This window comes from Pelmatolapia mariae, linkage group LG22 (genome assembly GCF_036321145.2).
Source record: "Pelmatolapia mariae isolate MD_Pm_ZW linkage group LG22, Pm_UMD_F_2, whole genome shotgun sequence".
Lineage (NCBI taxonomy): Eukaryota > Metazoa > Chordata > Actinopteri > Cichliformes > Cichlidae > Pelmatolapia > Pelmatolapia mariae.
In genome coordinates, this window is record NC_086245.2 from 34,842,878 (window position 1) to 34,858,084 (window position 15,207).

Here is a 15,207-nt window from a genome sequence, read left to right on the forward strand (position 1 = left end):
GAACATCAGTGACCAGCAGCACTGAGGGACGCAGGTCCTTGCCATAAAGGCTGAACGTACACTCTCAGTCACGACGCTTTGTGTTGTCGAACTCTGTTTTTTGTCTAACAGCACAAAGAGGAAGTAAGACACACTGTTACATAAGTGTACAGCTGTGACTGACTCGGGAACAAACGAGTCTGTACTGCGTGACCGAGTAGAATGAATTCACGTTACTAGAAAGTGACTGTGAAAACACTGCATCAGATGCCACATTAACAATCGTGTCTGACCCAGAGGGGAATAACCTCTCACCTTCTAATCATTCAGTCTCTGCGGTGAGCCTCTGACAGCTCATTTCTGACAGGAAGTGGTCACAGCGATGAGCACGCACTGACATCATGCAGTGCTGAATTAAAACAACAGACTGAGAGAAGCTGTGTCACATGACAGCCAGTGTTTTATTGAGTATTCGATGAGTATGTATGTTCTCACAAGGCATTAAGTGTACAGCAAACTAAGCACTATTGTCATACATGATGATGGGCTCACTCCATGCCACAGTTCTGCCTGAACAGAAATACCGGGACTACATGTCCACTACATGAACACATATCCTGATGCCATGCACTAATATTGACCATGAGCTGGAAAAAACACAAACAAAATGAAATGCACTCACTCAGTATGAACATTTTTACATCACATGAAACGGGAGGAACTCGTCACGCACGCTTTTAGATAAAGAGAATGACACGGGTGGCAACAATGTTATAAACAATGCCACAACAATAAGAACAACAACATCAACAGAACAATAACAGTATTAAAGCTTTTCATGACCATATCAACATTCAGTGTATTGGAAAATACAATCCCAATAGACTCTTTGTATAAAAAAGAAGCTTTTCAAGTCAGCATGGAACAAATAACAGTTCGTATCTCGGGGGTCGGGGCAGGGTGGATGACAGGGGCGGGTGTGCTTCCATAGATTCCAGAAGAGAGGAGGTGTGTGTGTGTGTGTGTGTTGGTTGGGGTAGGAGCTGGGGTCCTTTAGAAGTGGAGCTGCTCTATGTAGCGTAGCGCTTGGTCCACTGTTTGGCTATCCTGTCGTGCTCAGCTCTGTTGGTCAGGTACTGTGTGGCGATGCTTCCAACCAGAGGGTCAGCTGGAATACAAGAACAAACGGCAGACATGTTTAACCACGTGTTGGCTGTCACATGTTGACAGCAGCTCTGATATGGCAGGTGTGACGTTTCTCACAGTCTAAATGAAACTCATAATGTAAAAGACTGCACAGCCAGGCTTTAGGCACATCGTCAGGACAGCTGTGCAAAAGCAAAACTATATGTGACAGTCTGATGAGCGGTTGGTCAGCTGCCTTGGTATCGTGTATTTATTCAGTGTGGGGGAAGGGCTCTGACCAGGTCTCAGCCAAAATTTCTTTTTGAAAACCTTCAGACGGGAATTACACCACAACTGTTTAGGTAACACTTCCTCCTGTCACATTGTTAGTGTGCTGCATGCAAAAACGTTTCATGCGCTGTGTGTTAGGACATCCTGAATAGGTCCAACAGATCTGTGGAAGGTCTTTGGACGGTCAGGTAAGTCAAAATAAACTGGAACATTCTAACAGAAATACAGAGGGTTGAATCACCAGATATTAGCACTGGTCTTAAAAAGCCTGTATCAGTCAGCTGCTTTACTGTAAACGTCAGACTCTCTGGTGGAAGCGAGATATTGCTGGGGCACAGATGGGTCATCTGTGTGAGTGGTATACATTTATTAGGACATGTTTACACAAACAGACATAAGGTGCTGTGTAAGATCTGATTACCTGGCCTGTGGTACCACAGCCTCATCAAAAACCTCGGCTCATTGGAAGGCAGAGAAATGTTATTACAAGCACTGGTAACTCAAACATGTGGAGCTCAGTCTTTCCTGAAGTCTGATGTCAAGCTTGTATCACGTGATCTGATGCAACAGCACAGTAAATGAGCTGTGATCATGGCGGCCTCCAGCTGTAAGTCCTGTGCCTACCTATCTTTTGATAAACGGCACATCCATGACTGTTGATTGTGTTGCTGGTTACTCTCTCAGCAAAGTGACAGAGCAGAGAAGAACTCATTCAGCCCTCACAAGCACTCTGCTCATATTCACAACGTCTCTGGACAGGCCGGCTGAACACCAAACCAGGAGCCGCTTTGCACACAGTGATGGAGAGGTTTAACAGGTTTAGTGCCAGACTTAGCGACGTGTTAGTTACTAACCGCTGGTATTTACAAAGACAGTGGAGCAACAAGACTGTGCACCTGAGATTTTTGCATTTCTCAAAATAGAAGGAGGAAAAGATTCAAATGAACCAAGCAAACTGAGCCACAGTTCACTGCTAATTGTACTGATAATGAATGACAAAAAAAGCAACCCAACCGACATGGCGGTAGTTACTGCTGCATGGAGGAAAAGAATGGGACATTTGTGTGTTTATGTGGAAAACAAGACCTTATAGAATCCACGCTGAGGCAAAATATGTGGGGTCTGTCCATAATGCCTTTGTTTTCCAGAATAGCAGACATTTTCAAGAACTGTGGGGTGGAGTACAGAGATGGGCTCGTAGGTCAGTCCACAGTATCTTCCTTGTGCTCCAAATGATCCAGATCTGTTGATGATGACCATGCTTACATCTTATATCCATGGAACGTGACACTGGATCAAAACCAACCCTACAATCAGAGCTACAGTCATGCCCCCGTCGGCACCTATAATGAAGATGATTGATGTGCATTTGGAATGAACTGAAGACGCCCAGCGAAGGTCGAAGCGTGGCAGTATGTAAGAGAAGAGAAGAATGGTGACCCTGACTCTGGACCCGACACTGATGATCATCCAGGCACAGGGAATTTTAATAGCAGCCATTTTTATTTGAATGTTTCGAATGGTTGAAGATGCTTTTCTTCTGATCTCTGCAAACACATTCAAATTAGACTAAAGTACTGAAATTACACTTTCAGGACCATGGACAGTGTGCACAGTTTTCACTGTGATCTCATGTCTATCACACACACACACACTCACACACAGACAGACAGACACGCACACACAGACACACACTCACACACAGACAGACAGACACGCACGCACACACAGACACACACTCACACACAGACAGACAGACACGCACGCACACACAGACACACACTCACACACAGACAGACAGACACGCACACACAGACACACACTCACACACAGACAGACAGACACGCACGCACACACAGACACACACTCACACACAGACAGACAGACACGCACGCACACACAGACACGCACGCACAGACAGACACGCACGCACAGACAGACAGACACGCACACACAGAGAGACAGACAGACACGCACGCACACACAGACAGACAGACACGCACGCACGCACACACAGACAGACACGCACACACAGACAGACAGACACGCACACACAGACAGACAGACACGCACGCACACACAGACACGCACGCACACACAGACAGACACGCACGCACACACAGACACGCACGCACAGACAGACAGACACGCACACACAGACAGACAGACACGCACGCACACACAGACAGACAGACGCGCACGTACACACAGACAGACAGACACGCACACACAGACAGACAGACATGCACGCACACACAGACAGACAGACACGCACGTACACACAGACAGACACGCACACACAGACAGACGCACACACAGACAGACAGACACGCACGCACACACAGACAGACAGACATGCACGCACACACAGACAGACAGACACGCACGCACACACAGACACGCACGCACACACAGACAGACAGACACGCACGCACACACAGACACGCACGCACACACAGACAGACACGCACACACAGACAGACAGACACGCACGCACACACAGACAGACAGACACGCACACACAGACAGACACGCACGCACACACAGACAGACAGACACGCACACACAGACAGACACGCACACACACACAGACAGACACGCACACACAGACAGACAGACACGCACGCACACACAGACAGACAGACACGCACGCACACACAGACACGCACGCACACACAGACAGACACGCACACACACACAGACAGACAGACACGCACGCACACACAGACAGACAGACATGCACGCACACACAGACAGACACGCACACACACACAGACAGACAGACACGCACGCACACACAGACAGACAGACACGCACGCACACACAGACACGCACGCACACACAGACAGACACGCACACACACACAGACAGACAGACACGCACGCACACACAGACAGACAGACAGACACGCACGCACACACAGACAGACAGACACGCACGCACACACAGACACGCACGCACACACAGACAGACACGCACACACAGACAGACACGCACGCACACACAGACAGACAGACACGCACGCACACACAGACAGACACGCACGCACGCACACACAGACAGACACGCACACACAGACAGACACGCACACACAGACAGACAGACACGCACGCACACACAGACAGACAGACATGCACGCACAGACAGACAGACACACACACACACACACAGACAGACACGCACACACGCACACACAGACAGACAGACATGCACACACAGACAGACACGCACGCACACACAGACAGACAGACACGCACGCACACACAGACACGCACGCACACACAGACAGACACGCACGCACACACAGACAGACACGCACACACAGACAGACACGCACAGACAGACAGACAGACATGCACGCACAGACAGACAGACACACACACACACACAGACACGCACGCACGCACACACAGACAGACAGACATGCACGCACACACAGACACACAGACATGCACACACAGACAGACACGCACGCAAACACAGACAGACAGACACACACACACACACAGACACGCACGCACGCACACACAGACAGACAGACATGCACGCACACACAGACACACAGACATGCACACACAGACAGACACGCACGCAAACACAGACAGACAGACACGCACACACAGACAGACAGACACGCACGCACACACAGACACGCACGCACACACAGACACGCACGCACACACAGACAGACAGACACGCACACACAGACAGACAGACACGCACACACAGACAGACAGACACACATGCATGCACGCACACAACAGAGTCCACCCTGAAATCTGCATTGTTGGGTTTTGTTAATAAGCACCAACCGTGAAGTAGAAAAGCAAACCTTTGTCAGTCTGACACCTGATTTCACTCACAGACTGGAGTTCTGTAAAATAAGCAGGTTAAGGTGGTTTAAATGTGGATTTCTGCCAAGACATGAGCTGATACAGCTTTGAGCTGGCACATGGCTTTACTCCAAGTTATCAGATATAAAATCTCTAAAGTACAGATCTCTCTCTCTCAGTTTATGAGGGCTACACCTGAGACTCAGATTTTCAAAACTTGATCGCTTACTGAGGCGTGTTGTGAGTGGGTCGATTCTGATGAGGCAAGAGGCAGAAAGAGGAAGAGGGAGTGCGTGGGTAACAGGGAGGAGTCTTTCCCCTTTTCTGCCAGAGACGTGATCTCGATTAAACCTCTTCTGCATCACACTTAAAAGGAACCGTCTCAATTCATGTGAGCGCGCTGAGGAGGAGGGGAGAAAAAGCTTCTCTCATCTTCATCTCCACTGCTGCGTTTCTCACAGAGCAGTCCCTGCAGAGAGGACCGAGCTATCACCAGAGTTCCCTTCCACTCTCTGATCTGTAACCATTTCATTTCCTGCTGTTCGCGTCTAAAACCATCAGTCATCCTTAGGGATGGGTACCGGTATCTGACATAGACGGTAGTAACCAGACCGAAAAGCAGTGCACATTTTGGTGCTTTATTTTTCTTGAGATGTCATACACTTTCTAGCCAATCATTTTACCTTTCCAAGGATAGTAGGCGGGCCCAGGTACGTACGTTCTTTTAGAGCAGAGCTACAGATTAAAAATGGCCAAGGCGAAGCGGTCAAAAGTCTGGCTGTACTTCACAGCAAATGATGCAAACTCAGCAGCCTGCAACAAGTGCTTTAAGGTGATACTGTGCAAAGGAGGTAACACCTCGAATCTGATGAGACACCTGGCGACGCATAGCGTTTTTTTAAAAGCCGAGAAATGCACCGTATTTGATAGCTTGCTGCGAGACCTCACACCGAGCACATCTACTGCGGGTGTGGTGCCTGTTATCGGACCCGGAGTTAGCAACATCCCCCAAGAACCCGAAGAGGAGAGTCCTGGCCCCTAGCCCTGCCAGTGTAGCAGAAATGATGACAGATGATGATGGCAGCAGCAGCCGTTCTTCTCTGCGTTAATGTTGTTCCTGTGTAATTTACGTTGAGTAGGCTAACCACGTTATTACATTAATGCATGCAAGGTGAACTAGCAAACACAGTCGTAGTTACATGCGGCTGTCTTCTTGTTTGATGGCAGATACTCCCTTCACCCTGGCCAAAAAGGCTAAAATGACCAAAGAAAAAGTGGAAAACAGCTAAACATGAGAGGTTTTTGGACAAAGTTTGTGTTTTTTCCATTGTTTAAGCACTGCTTCCATCCAAGAGTGATACCATATATGCCCTATAGCTGCAGAAAAGGCTAACATTGTTATCTTTTTACAAAAAAAACAGCTGAACATGAGAGGTTTTTGGACAAAGTTTGTGTTCTCCATTTTTTAAGCACTGGTTCGAGCACCGTTTAAGCACTGGCACCGTTTCAAAAGTACTGGTTTGGCACCGGTATCGGATAAAACCTAAACGATACCCATCCCTAGTCATCCTCTGGCCCTGACCTACCTTTCATGGTCCAGCACATTTCTGAGTTAACTCACTTTAAATCTCAAAGTGCTGATAATGTAGAGATAAAAAAATGATTTTAAAAACTGAGAATCTTTATTCTGTTCATTACCAACACACACCAACTGCTGAGGTTTAACAGGTCCCTGTTGTCTTTACAGTAATCGGGGTCAGACTGGCACAAATGGCCTTTTTGCTGTGAGCTGTTTCCAGAGTTTTTCCAGACAGTCTTGGTTAAATGTTGAACGAATTAAAGGGAGTTTGGAATCCCAGGCTCACACTTTAATACGGGAGCAGCTGAAAAGAGCTTCTTATTAGCCAGGTATACCTGTGACCAACAGCACAAGAGGTAGTTATAGCTCAAAATAGCTGACCCACAAACAGTCTCAGAAACAGGAAGGCTACTAGAGGACAGCGTGTTAACATGCAGAGCAGAGCACATCTGAAACAAACAAAAAACACCGTGGACCTCTGTACCTGTGCTGCTGTGATGGAGCCAGAGCACAACATTTATATAAAAGAGACACTTTTGTGATGGACAGTGTTACACACACACACACACACACAATCATTGTTTTCATCACTACACTGCCTGTCTGTTCTCTTGGGATGCTGCTGCAAACACAACTTCAGCCTCACAGTAAAGTACATGATTTATGCAGGTCAGTCAGCCTGTCACAGCTAAATTACTACTTGACAGCATCTCTGTGTGAGTGTGTGTGTGTGAGGCTCTCACCTGGGTTGCAGTCAGTGAGCAGGGAGCAGATGGACAGTAGGACCTTGGAGATGGTGAGGGCAGGACTCCAGTTGTCCTTCAGGATGTCCAGACAGATCACGCCCTGACTGTTGATGTTGCAGTGGTAGATCCTCGTACGGAACGTCACCTGATTGGTTAAGAAACAGTTTCATTTGATGCTGCATCGCTCTCGTACTTCATCCTGACCTCTGAGCCAATGAGACGTTTTAAAAAAGGCTTATGTTAGGTTTCGTTTAATTATCAACAACATGTAAGGTGATCAAACAAACAAGTGTTTTTTATATTTTAGGACTGTGGTGGACTCGAGTCAGGGCAAAAACTCGATGGTACTCGGAGTCTACTGACATGTTCAGCTGAAAGACTGTTCAGTACAATGAAACATCACATTAGGACATTATGGGATGCATCAGTGTGATATCTTGGTGCTATCACAGATATCACACTGATCAGAAAGAGCTACTTTAGTAGTGTAATAACACATCACATCTCAGTGTTTCCAGGAGAGCTGCTGGTTTCTAACCAGGTGGGGAAACAGAGAGCAAACATAATGATCCCATCACTTCAAGTCTAACTTGTTAACATGCTGTATATTTGATCACATGACTCTCTGATCACATGACCGCAGGTACTTACAGGGGAAGCATGGTGCTGAATTAGCAGTCATGTGTGTGTTATTACTACCTGATGGTGACACTTGTTGAGCAGATATCGACCCAGGAGTCAGAGTGGAGGCTGAAATTGTACTGAACCCTCCCTCCTCCTAACTGTAGGTGTTCCTTGCAGCTAATTTTATCCGACTGCCCGACTAGTCTAAAACTGAGAAACAGTCAGATAGCAAGTTAAATTTAAGGACTGTTCAATGGACAATATCAAATCCCACTGTTATAATGATTCATATAAATACTGCTTAACTGTGTGGCACCTTGCATGATGCATTACAGTAACTTCCAAAGACACAATGAAGAAAACGAAACAACAAACTTAAACTGATGTTAAATATGATATGAAAACACATTACTACAAAAGATGCTCATGTTTTATTAAAATATGACAACTTAACATCTGAAAAACAAAAAGCGTGGCACATTGTGCCGTTCTCCACCTAACCCAGGAGGAGACCACCTCAGCTGGTTCTTTTTGAGGAGTAGCAGATCTAACTCTGAACTCCTCAGCCTGACTCTAAGGGAGAGGACGGCCACTCTTCACAGAAAGCTCATTTCTGCCACTATTTCTGTTCCCTTCAGAATAACTAACAACATAACAGGCCCAATAAAACAGGCCTATGATAACAGACTTGTACTGTTGTTCTGCGGCTCCGTCTGTTAGCACGTGCCTCCTGACATTTAGGACATGACAAGTTAAATCAATGAAACACTTGTCAGTTAGATTAAACGACCAGCACAGCCTGACAGCGCTCTTCATATCCTGCCTGTGTGGGTCTGCCTGCATCAACACTGAAGTAAAGAGATTCCATAGCTCAGCACAAAGAGCACTGCATCATTAAGGAGTGACCTTTGACCTCTGTGCGTCTTTAGAAATGAGGCTGATGAGCTGTAGCTTGCCCTTGTTCACGTCACCCTTCCTCCGTTCAGAGAAACAAACCCTCCTCTTATTATGAAGGAAACACCAGCTGAAGATAAACAGATTCATTTATCTGTCACTGTTTCACCGTCAGCAGTGGTGCAGCGCCACATACAATGTTGGAAACATCTAAGAGGACTTCATTGATAGACTATAAATATACATTGTATTATCTTAAACAGCATGAGAGTTAAAAAACTTGAAATATTATCATTACACATGCTCTGGCTAAGCAGTCTGAGTGCTGTGGGGAAAAAGCTATCAGGCATTTGAGTGCTCCTTGGTGTGATGAGTGTGACCAAGCTATGTGAGGGCTGACTCTCAGTGCAGATGTCGAGGCCCCGACTGTCTCAGCAGCTCTCGCTGTCCTGTCAGTCTGTGTTTGTCATCTGCGGTGCTGTTTCCAAACCAGGAAGAGATACAGTAGGTGAGATTATTTTCAGTGGCACTTCTGTAAAATATGCTCATAGCTGGGACGGGAGGTCCACCTCCATCAGCCAGGTGACGGAGAGGTCGGTTAGCTCGTCTGTCTGAACTCCCGAGAACTTGTGCCGTGAATCCTTTCTGCCAGAGAGCTGCAGATATAGTCAGTCGGTTATAGTGTCAGGCTGTCAGCTGCTCCTTCTCTTTCCTGGAAGCGGACTCGTTGTGGTTGGCTGTAAGACCAACACCTGTGTGTGACGTGACTGGTGATGTCACATGTCAGTAATGTGAGCAGAAGGGGCTCTGTGTGTTTTAGCAACATTATCTATCCCGAGTGCACGTGTCAGGCTCCGAGCCCAGCAGCCACGACATATTTCAGGGAACATGTCATGCTGGACGCTGAGCTGAAATCAGTGAGCAGGATTCTGGCTGAAGCCTTCTTGTGTCTCTACGTGAGTCAGAGAGAAACAGGGTGGAAACCTCGGCTGAATGGTTTGTTCTGTACGTGAACAGCAGCGGGCCCAGCTTGGTTGGGAAGCATGAGCTGATGTGAAGCCTCTCAAAGCATTTCATGTTACAGCAGCTGCGCTTCACGACTCAGGAGGAGGTGTTCAGGCGGCACTCTGCTTTGGCTGAGGGTCCATGAAGATATCTGTCAGCTGTTCTTCACAGTCTGTTGGCACGCAGCCTGGGATGTGATCTGGACCCATGTTGCAGAAACCCTCCTCATGCTGTCTGCAGCCACATCCAATAGCTGGCAGGCTGGAGGCAGTGATAGTTGTTTGCAACCTCAAACATGTCCACTGTTCAGTGCCTAAAGTCTTTGCCACAAATGCCTCATGTCCTTGGTGTATTCATTGGACAACTGTTTTTAGGTTGTTCTTTGCTTCAGTGTCACCAGCTCTGAATGCAGCGTCACAAATCCTCAGCAAGAAGCCGACCTCCTGTTAGCCGAGGTTTATTTCTGGAATGCAGCCTGACAGATTTAGCAAATCGGTGCATTTGTTTATAAATCCCATCACGAATATTCCTCTAGGTCTGCCGTCTCTTTGAAACGCTCCACTGTGTGCACTCAAAGCAGCCCTGTACACACTGAAGCCTCCTGTGGCTGCACACTGATGCAGTCCTTGGTGGCTCTCATCTTCCTCCGAGCCTGTAAGCTGGCTTCAGCAGAACAGTCAGATGATCAACGTGAGGTAAGGGAGCTGCAGTGTATGCGTTTTTTATGTTTGAATGTACATTAGCCCGTGTATGAGTCCCTCTTGTTGTGCATGTAACAAAGGGTGGCTGTAGCTCAGGTGGTGTTTGATCCCTGGCTCCTCCAGTCTGCACGCATAATATCCTTGGACACTAACCCTGAGCAGGAGGAGGAGATCCAAGTTAGGATGGGCTCTGTGTGAGGGCACTTTGAGCTGGTGAGGAACCACACAGGCTCACCTTCTCTTTGGGAGTCATGTCTGACACTGAACAGGAGATCATATATCGAGGCCTGGTCACATGATTCCCAACAACTTTGAGCTGCTGTAAATTTCAAAACCACAAAACAAAAAGTGATACACACTGGACAGATGGAGCATCAAACTCTGATTACACAAACTGTGAAACAGTGTTTCACAGATGACTCCTGGTAGGCGAGGTTCGGGATGATTTGAATGATTCCCACGCTGGTCTTACCTTCACCACTGCAGTGTCCCTCACACTCGTGACTTTCTATTTCACATAATCATATGAGACATGCAGAAATATGAGAGATAGTTTATATAAAGTCTATCCATGTTATCACAGCCAGCACTGAGCTGAACTAATCATCGACACATGTTTGGGCAACTGCAGCTGTATACACCAGCAGTGACTGCGAACCACATGTTTCCACAAAGGCGGGAACGCCACCAATCATTTCTACCATGTGACGCCGTGCTGTCCTTGCACAGTGCACATACAGCTCACCTGCACTGTGCAACACTACAGGTACTTTCTCCAGTGCTGCTCCTCATGACTAAGATATTGATACTGCAAATGCAGCAGCCTACTTTATTGTAAACGACAGTATGCCAAGAAGAGCAGCTGAAAATATCAGATTTAAGCAGCTGATTAAAGTCACTGACCCTTCCTCCCTGTTCTGTCTGCATAGAGCACATGTCTGTAAGCGGCTCAGTGTTGAGGATGCAGATTTTTACATACTGGAACAAGTCAGAGATATAGACCCAACAACAAGGAAATTAAAGAGCAAGAATTCAGAACTTGTAACAAAGTAAACAGACTTTGTTACTTATCATGGTGGTCTGTAATGGCCTTGTAACACAAAGTAGATGAAAGAAAATCAAAACAAACAAGCTCAACACATTTTTCACAGATTTGTGAAATTCTATTAAAAATATGACGTTCCTGTGAATGTTCATGCGAGTTTGATACATGTCAGTACACCTTTAGCAAAAGTTTGCTAAAAACATGCTGTGAATATGTAGTTGAATATGCATATTTCCTAACACACAGTTTTGGGCCGCTCCTGTCAGTGGCACATGTGCACAGACACTAAACGACCCACTGTAAAGCATTAAATATGGCACAGATAGTTTCCTGTTTGTCCTTTGCCTTATCGTTTAAGCACATAAATAGCAGTTAAATATTACTTAGTGAGTATTCCTAGACTCTACTGGAGGGTGGCCGAATGCAGCTGAATGCCAGGGCATGCATATGAGGACAAGACAAGGCGATCAGAAGCACCTCATTGCTTTGATACAAACTGGCAGTGTTTGATTTGAACAGGCAAATGCTGCAAAAAGTTTAGATCTCTGTTCCAGGGTTTTGCCTGTTTCTGAGGGCTCGGTCTCTGATGGTGCGTCTCCTCCTCAGCCTGCATGAACGCACAAAGTCCTACAGCAGTTTTACAGCAGTAGGACACACACGGTGGGGGAAAAGCAGCACATCTTGTGGCCGTCTCAGAGGCTGCACAAACTGTAAAGCCGGGTTTCCACCACAAAAGTTGGCGATAAAGACTGAGCCCTGCTGCAGAGTTTAAGGGAACCCGACCCGCAGAGAATATCATTTCACAGCTGTGTGGCTGCTTCAAACGTTAGATCCACTCCTGATGGTGTGAGGAAGGACACAGAACCAGAGTGAGAAGTGGGTTTGAGATTAGAGATCAGATGCTTGGTTACAAAAACAACACTATGTCCCTGATGCTTAAACCACTGTGACACAGCGCACCCATGACCAGCTACACTTTCACCAACCTGTCACTGAACTGTTGGTCGAGTGCTCGTTGAGAACATCCCAGACGGCTCAGCACCCAGTGTGGCTCATGACAGAGGGAGCTACACTTGGAGCTCTGCTACAGACAAAACTGTGCAGAAACAATAACGACTAGACTTCCTGCACCATGGGTCCATCTATTCTTTCCAGCATGGTTTCAGTTTGCTTCAGTTCACAGCTGTTGGTCTATGCACAGCTCTCTTTAGATCCTGTTGTGAAACCTTGATTCTGCTGTAGGGTTTCTTGGCACTATTGTCCTGCTGCTGTGTGACCCATTTTAGGTCACGCCTTTGTATTTAGACAGGCAGCCTCACATTTGACTTCATACAATGACTTCAGAGTGCCCAAAACCCAAACAACCCCACATCGCCACCACGTTCACCACCATGTTTGACAGTGAGGCTAATATGCCACCTCTGCTTTGTGGCACTGTGAGTTGGAGCATCTCAGCTGTGGTCTTGTGGTCCACAAGGTAACTCTTTTCTTTCTTTCTTTATAAATAGAAGAGAAGCTTTGCCCTAACAATCCTTTCCAAACAGCCAGTTACGTCTGAGCGCTGCATGGTTTGAACTTGGGGTAAGTTTCCTGGGACGCCCACTCCTGTGGCATTAACACACTCCTACATGCTGCAGACTACAAACTGCCATAGAGGTGGTCACACTCACTAATGATCTAATCCAATCCAGTGTGTTTGATTAGCAGCACCAAGCTGCTGCTGACTCTGAATTCTTCTGGCATCGGTGAACACGCTAACCAAATCTGCACACTCGGATATGTAGCTCCTGGTATTTTGCAGTTTTCCTGAAAGCTGCACAGTACGAACTTTGAAGTTTACAATGTTGTTCTTGATGTTTCCTCTGTGACTGTTGTAAGTGCCAGTTTGTGTGTTTGTATCACAGCCTGTCTGACTGTCACTGTGTCTTTATCTCCTGTTTCAGTGGTGTGGTTAATCTGCTGTTTTGTTCCCCTCTCTTATCTGATTTTATTAGCACTGTGGGGAAATTGTACACCATAATTCAGTTTGGGTTCAGTTATTATTAACTGACAATACTGGCTTAGTAAAAATGTTAAAGAGCCAAATGAACATCTAAAGAGGAGATGATCTGGACTGTCTGAGAAACCAAGAACAGAACATGTGAAATCCCACCGATGAACGTAGTTTGTAATGAAAACTGACTGTTAATACAATAAATAAAAGAAGCTGTCAATGAGTACTTGTAGTAATCCTAAAGAATTCAGTCTGACTACTACTAACAGCTTTGCATTTAAAGATACACTGACACTTCTTTCATTTGGTCTTTTGAGGATTAGAGACAAAAAGAAATCAGCCTTGTGCGCTCAGTACGAGCATCCTCTGTCCTGGGCTGCAGTCACATGTTGTTTTGTCAACATGCTGAAGGTTAACGAGCCTTCAATGACTCGTTGTTGTTGGACAACAGTGACAGCCAGCTAGGACAACGCTGCCATTGTTCACAGCTCTAGGAGAGGAGCGTAGCTGCAGGGCGTCATTCACCTTGGGTGGTTTGAAGGGGTAGTCTGGTGTGAAGGCGATGTCCAGGAAGAACACTCCCCCCTCGTACACGGAGCCTGGAGGGCCCAGGATGGTGGACCTCCACTCATAGATGTTGTCTCCTTTAGGGCCGGCGCTGCATGTACAAAAAGAAAAGAGGAAGAAAAGAAGAGAATCTTTTTACCGACAGGTGCTAAAGAAGAAGCTGTTTGTGTGTTTTCAGTCACTGTGCCAGGAAATGACTGAAGTTTATAATTATCAGCTGCACAAAGTTTACAGCTGCTATCCAATACAAGACTCAGACCGCTGTCAGTAACAAAGACTGGATCTCAAACCTTTGTAGAGTATGATTAATATCATGTGGAGGGCTGATGTCTGTGGCATGTGAATGCAAGCATGAAACACAGCTACACGCACGCACGCGCACGCACACACACACACACACACAGGCACACACACACACACACAGCTGTGAGAGGAGATGCACTAATCCAATTCCATTTTCTCCTGGAATTAGGCCAGATGCTCCTGTCAGTTCTTGTATTGCTTTTACTTTCATCATTTACGCAGTGAAAGAAAGCCGTGTGTGAAGCACAGAAATGTAGGGACAGACTGTGAGCGGAGCTGTTGGTGTGAAACAGCAGGCTGTTATAAAGCGCCGGCCGCTGCAGACCTATTTCTTGTCAGCGTGTGTTTGGACACAGAGAGGAATTATGGAAGCAGGCTGGCGAAAGGATGCCGATGTTCCTCTGGATGGATAAAAATAGTCTGGCCTGTCGCAGCGTGCCGGGGCCTGGTGGGGGACCCGAGGCCGACACGTCTCTCCACTCTGCGTGAGGCTTTAGCCTGATGTGGCTCAAAGAAATCTAT

General features: G+C 46.7%; 1 protein-coding gene across 2 annotated transcripts in view; it reads right to left on the reverse strand.

Moving 5' to 3' along the window:
• Nucleotides 1-421: 421 nt before the first annotated feature.
• LOC135933330 (ubiquitin-conjugating enzyme E2 E2-like) overlaps nt 422-15,207 on the reverse strand; it is a 61,254-nt gene continuing 46,468 nt past the window's right edge. For both annotated transcript variants that reach the window (XM_065471482.1, XM_065471481.1), the window contains 3 exons: nt 14,341-14,473; nt 7,551-7,698; nt 422-1,147 (listed from right to left, as the gene is read on the reverse strand). In XM_065471482.1, coding sequence (XP_065327554.1) covers nt 1,050-1,147; nt 7,551-7,698; nt 14,341-14,473 — 379 coding nt within the window. In that variant the 3' untranslated portion in view covers nt 422-1,049. The remainder of the gene's footprint in view (nt 1,148-7,550; nt 7,699-14,340; nt 14,474-15,207) is intronic.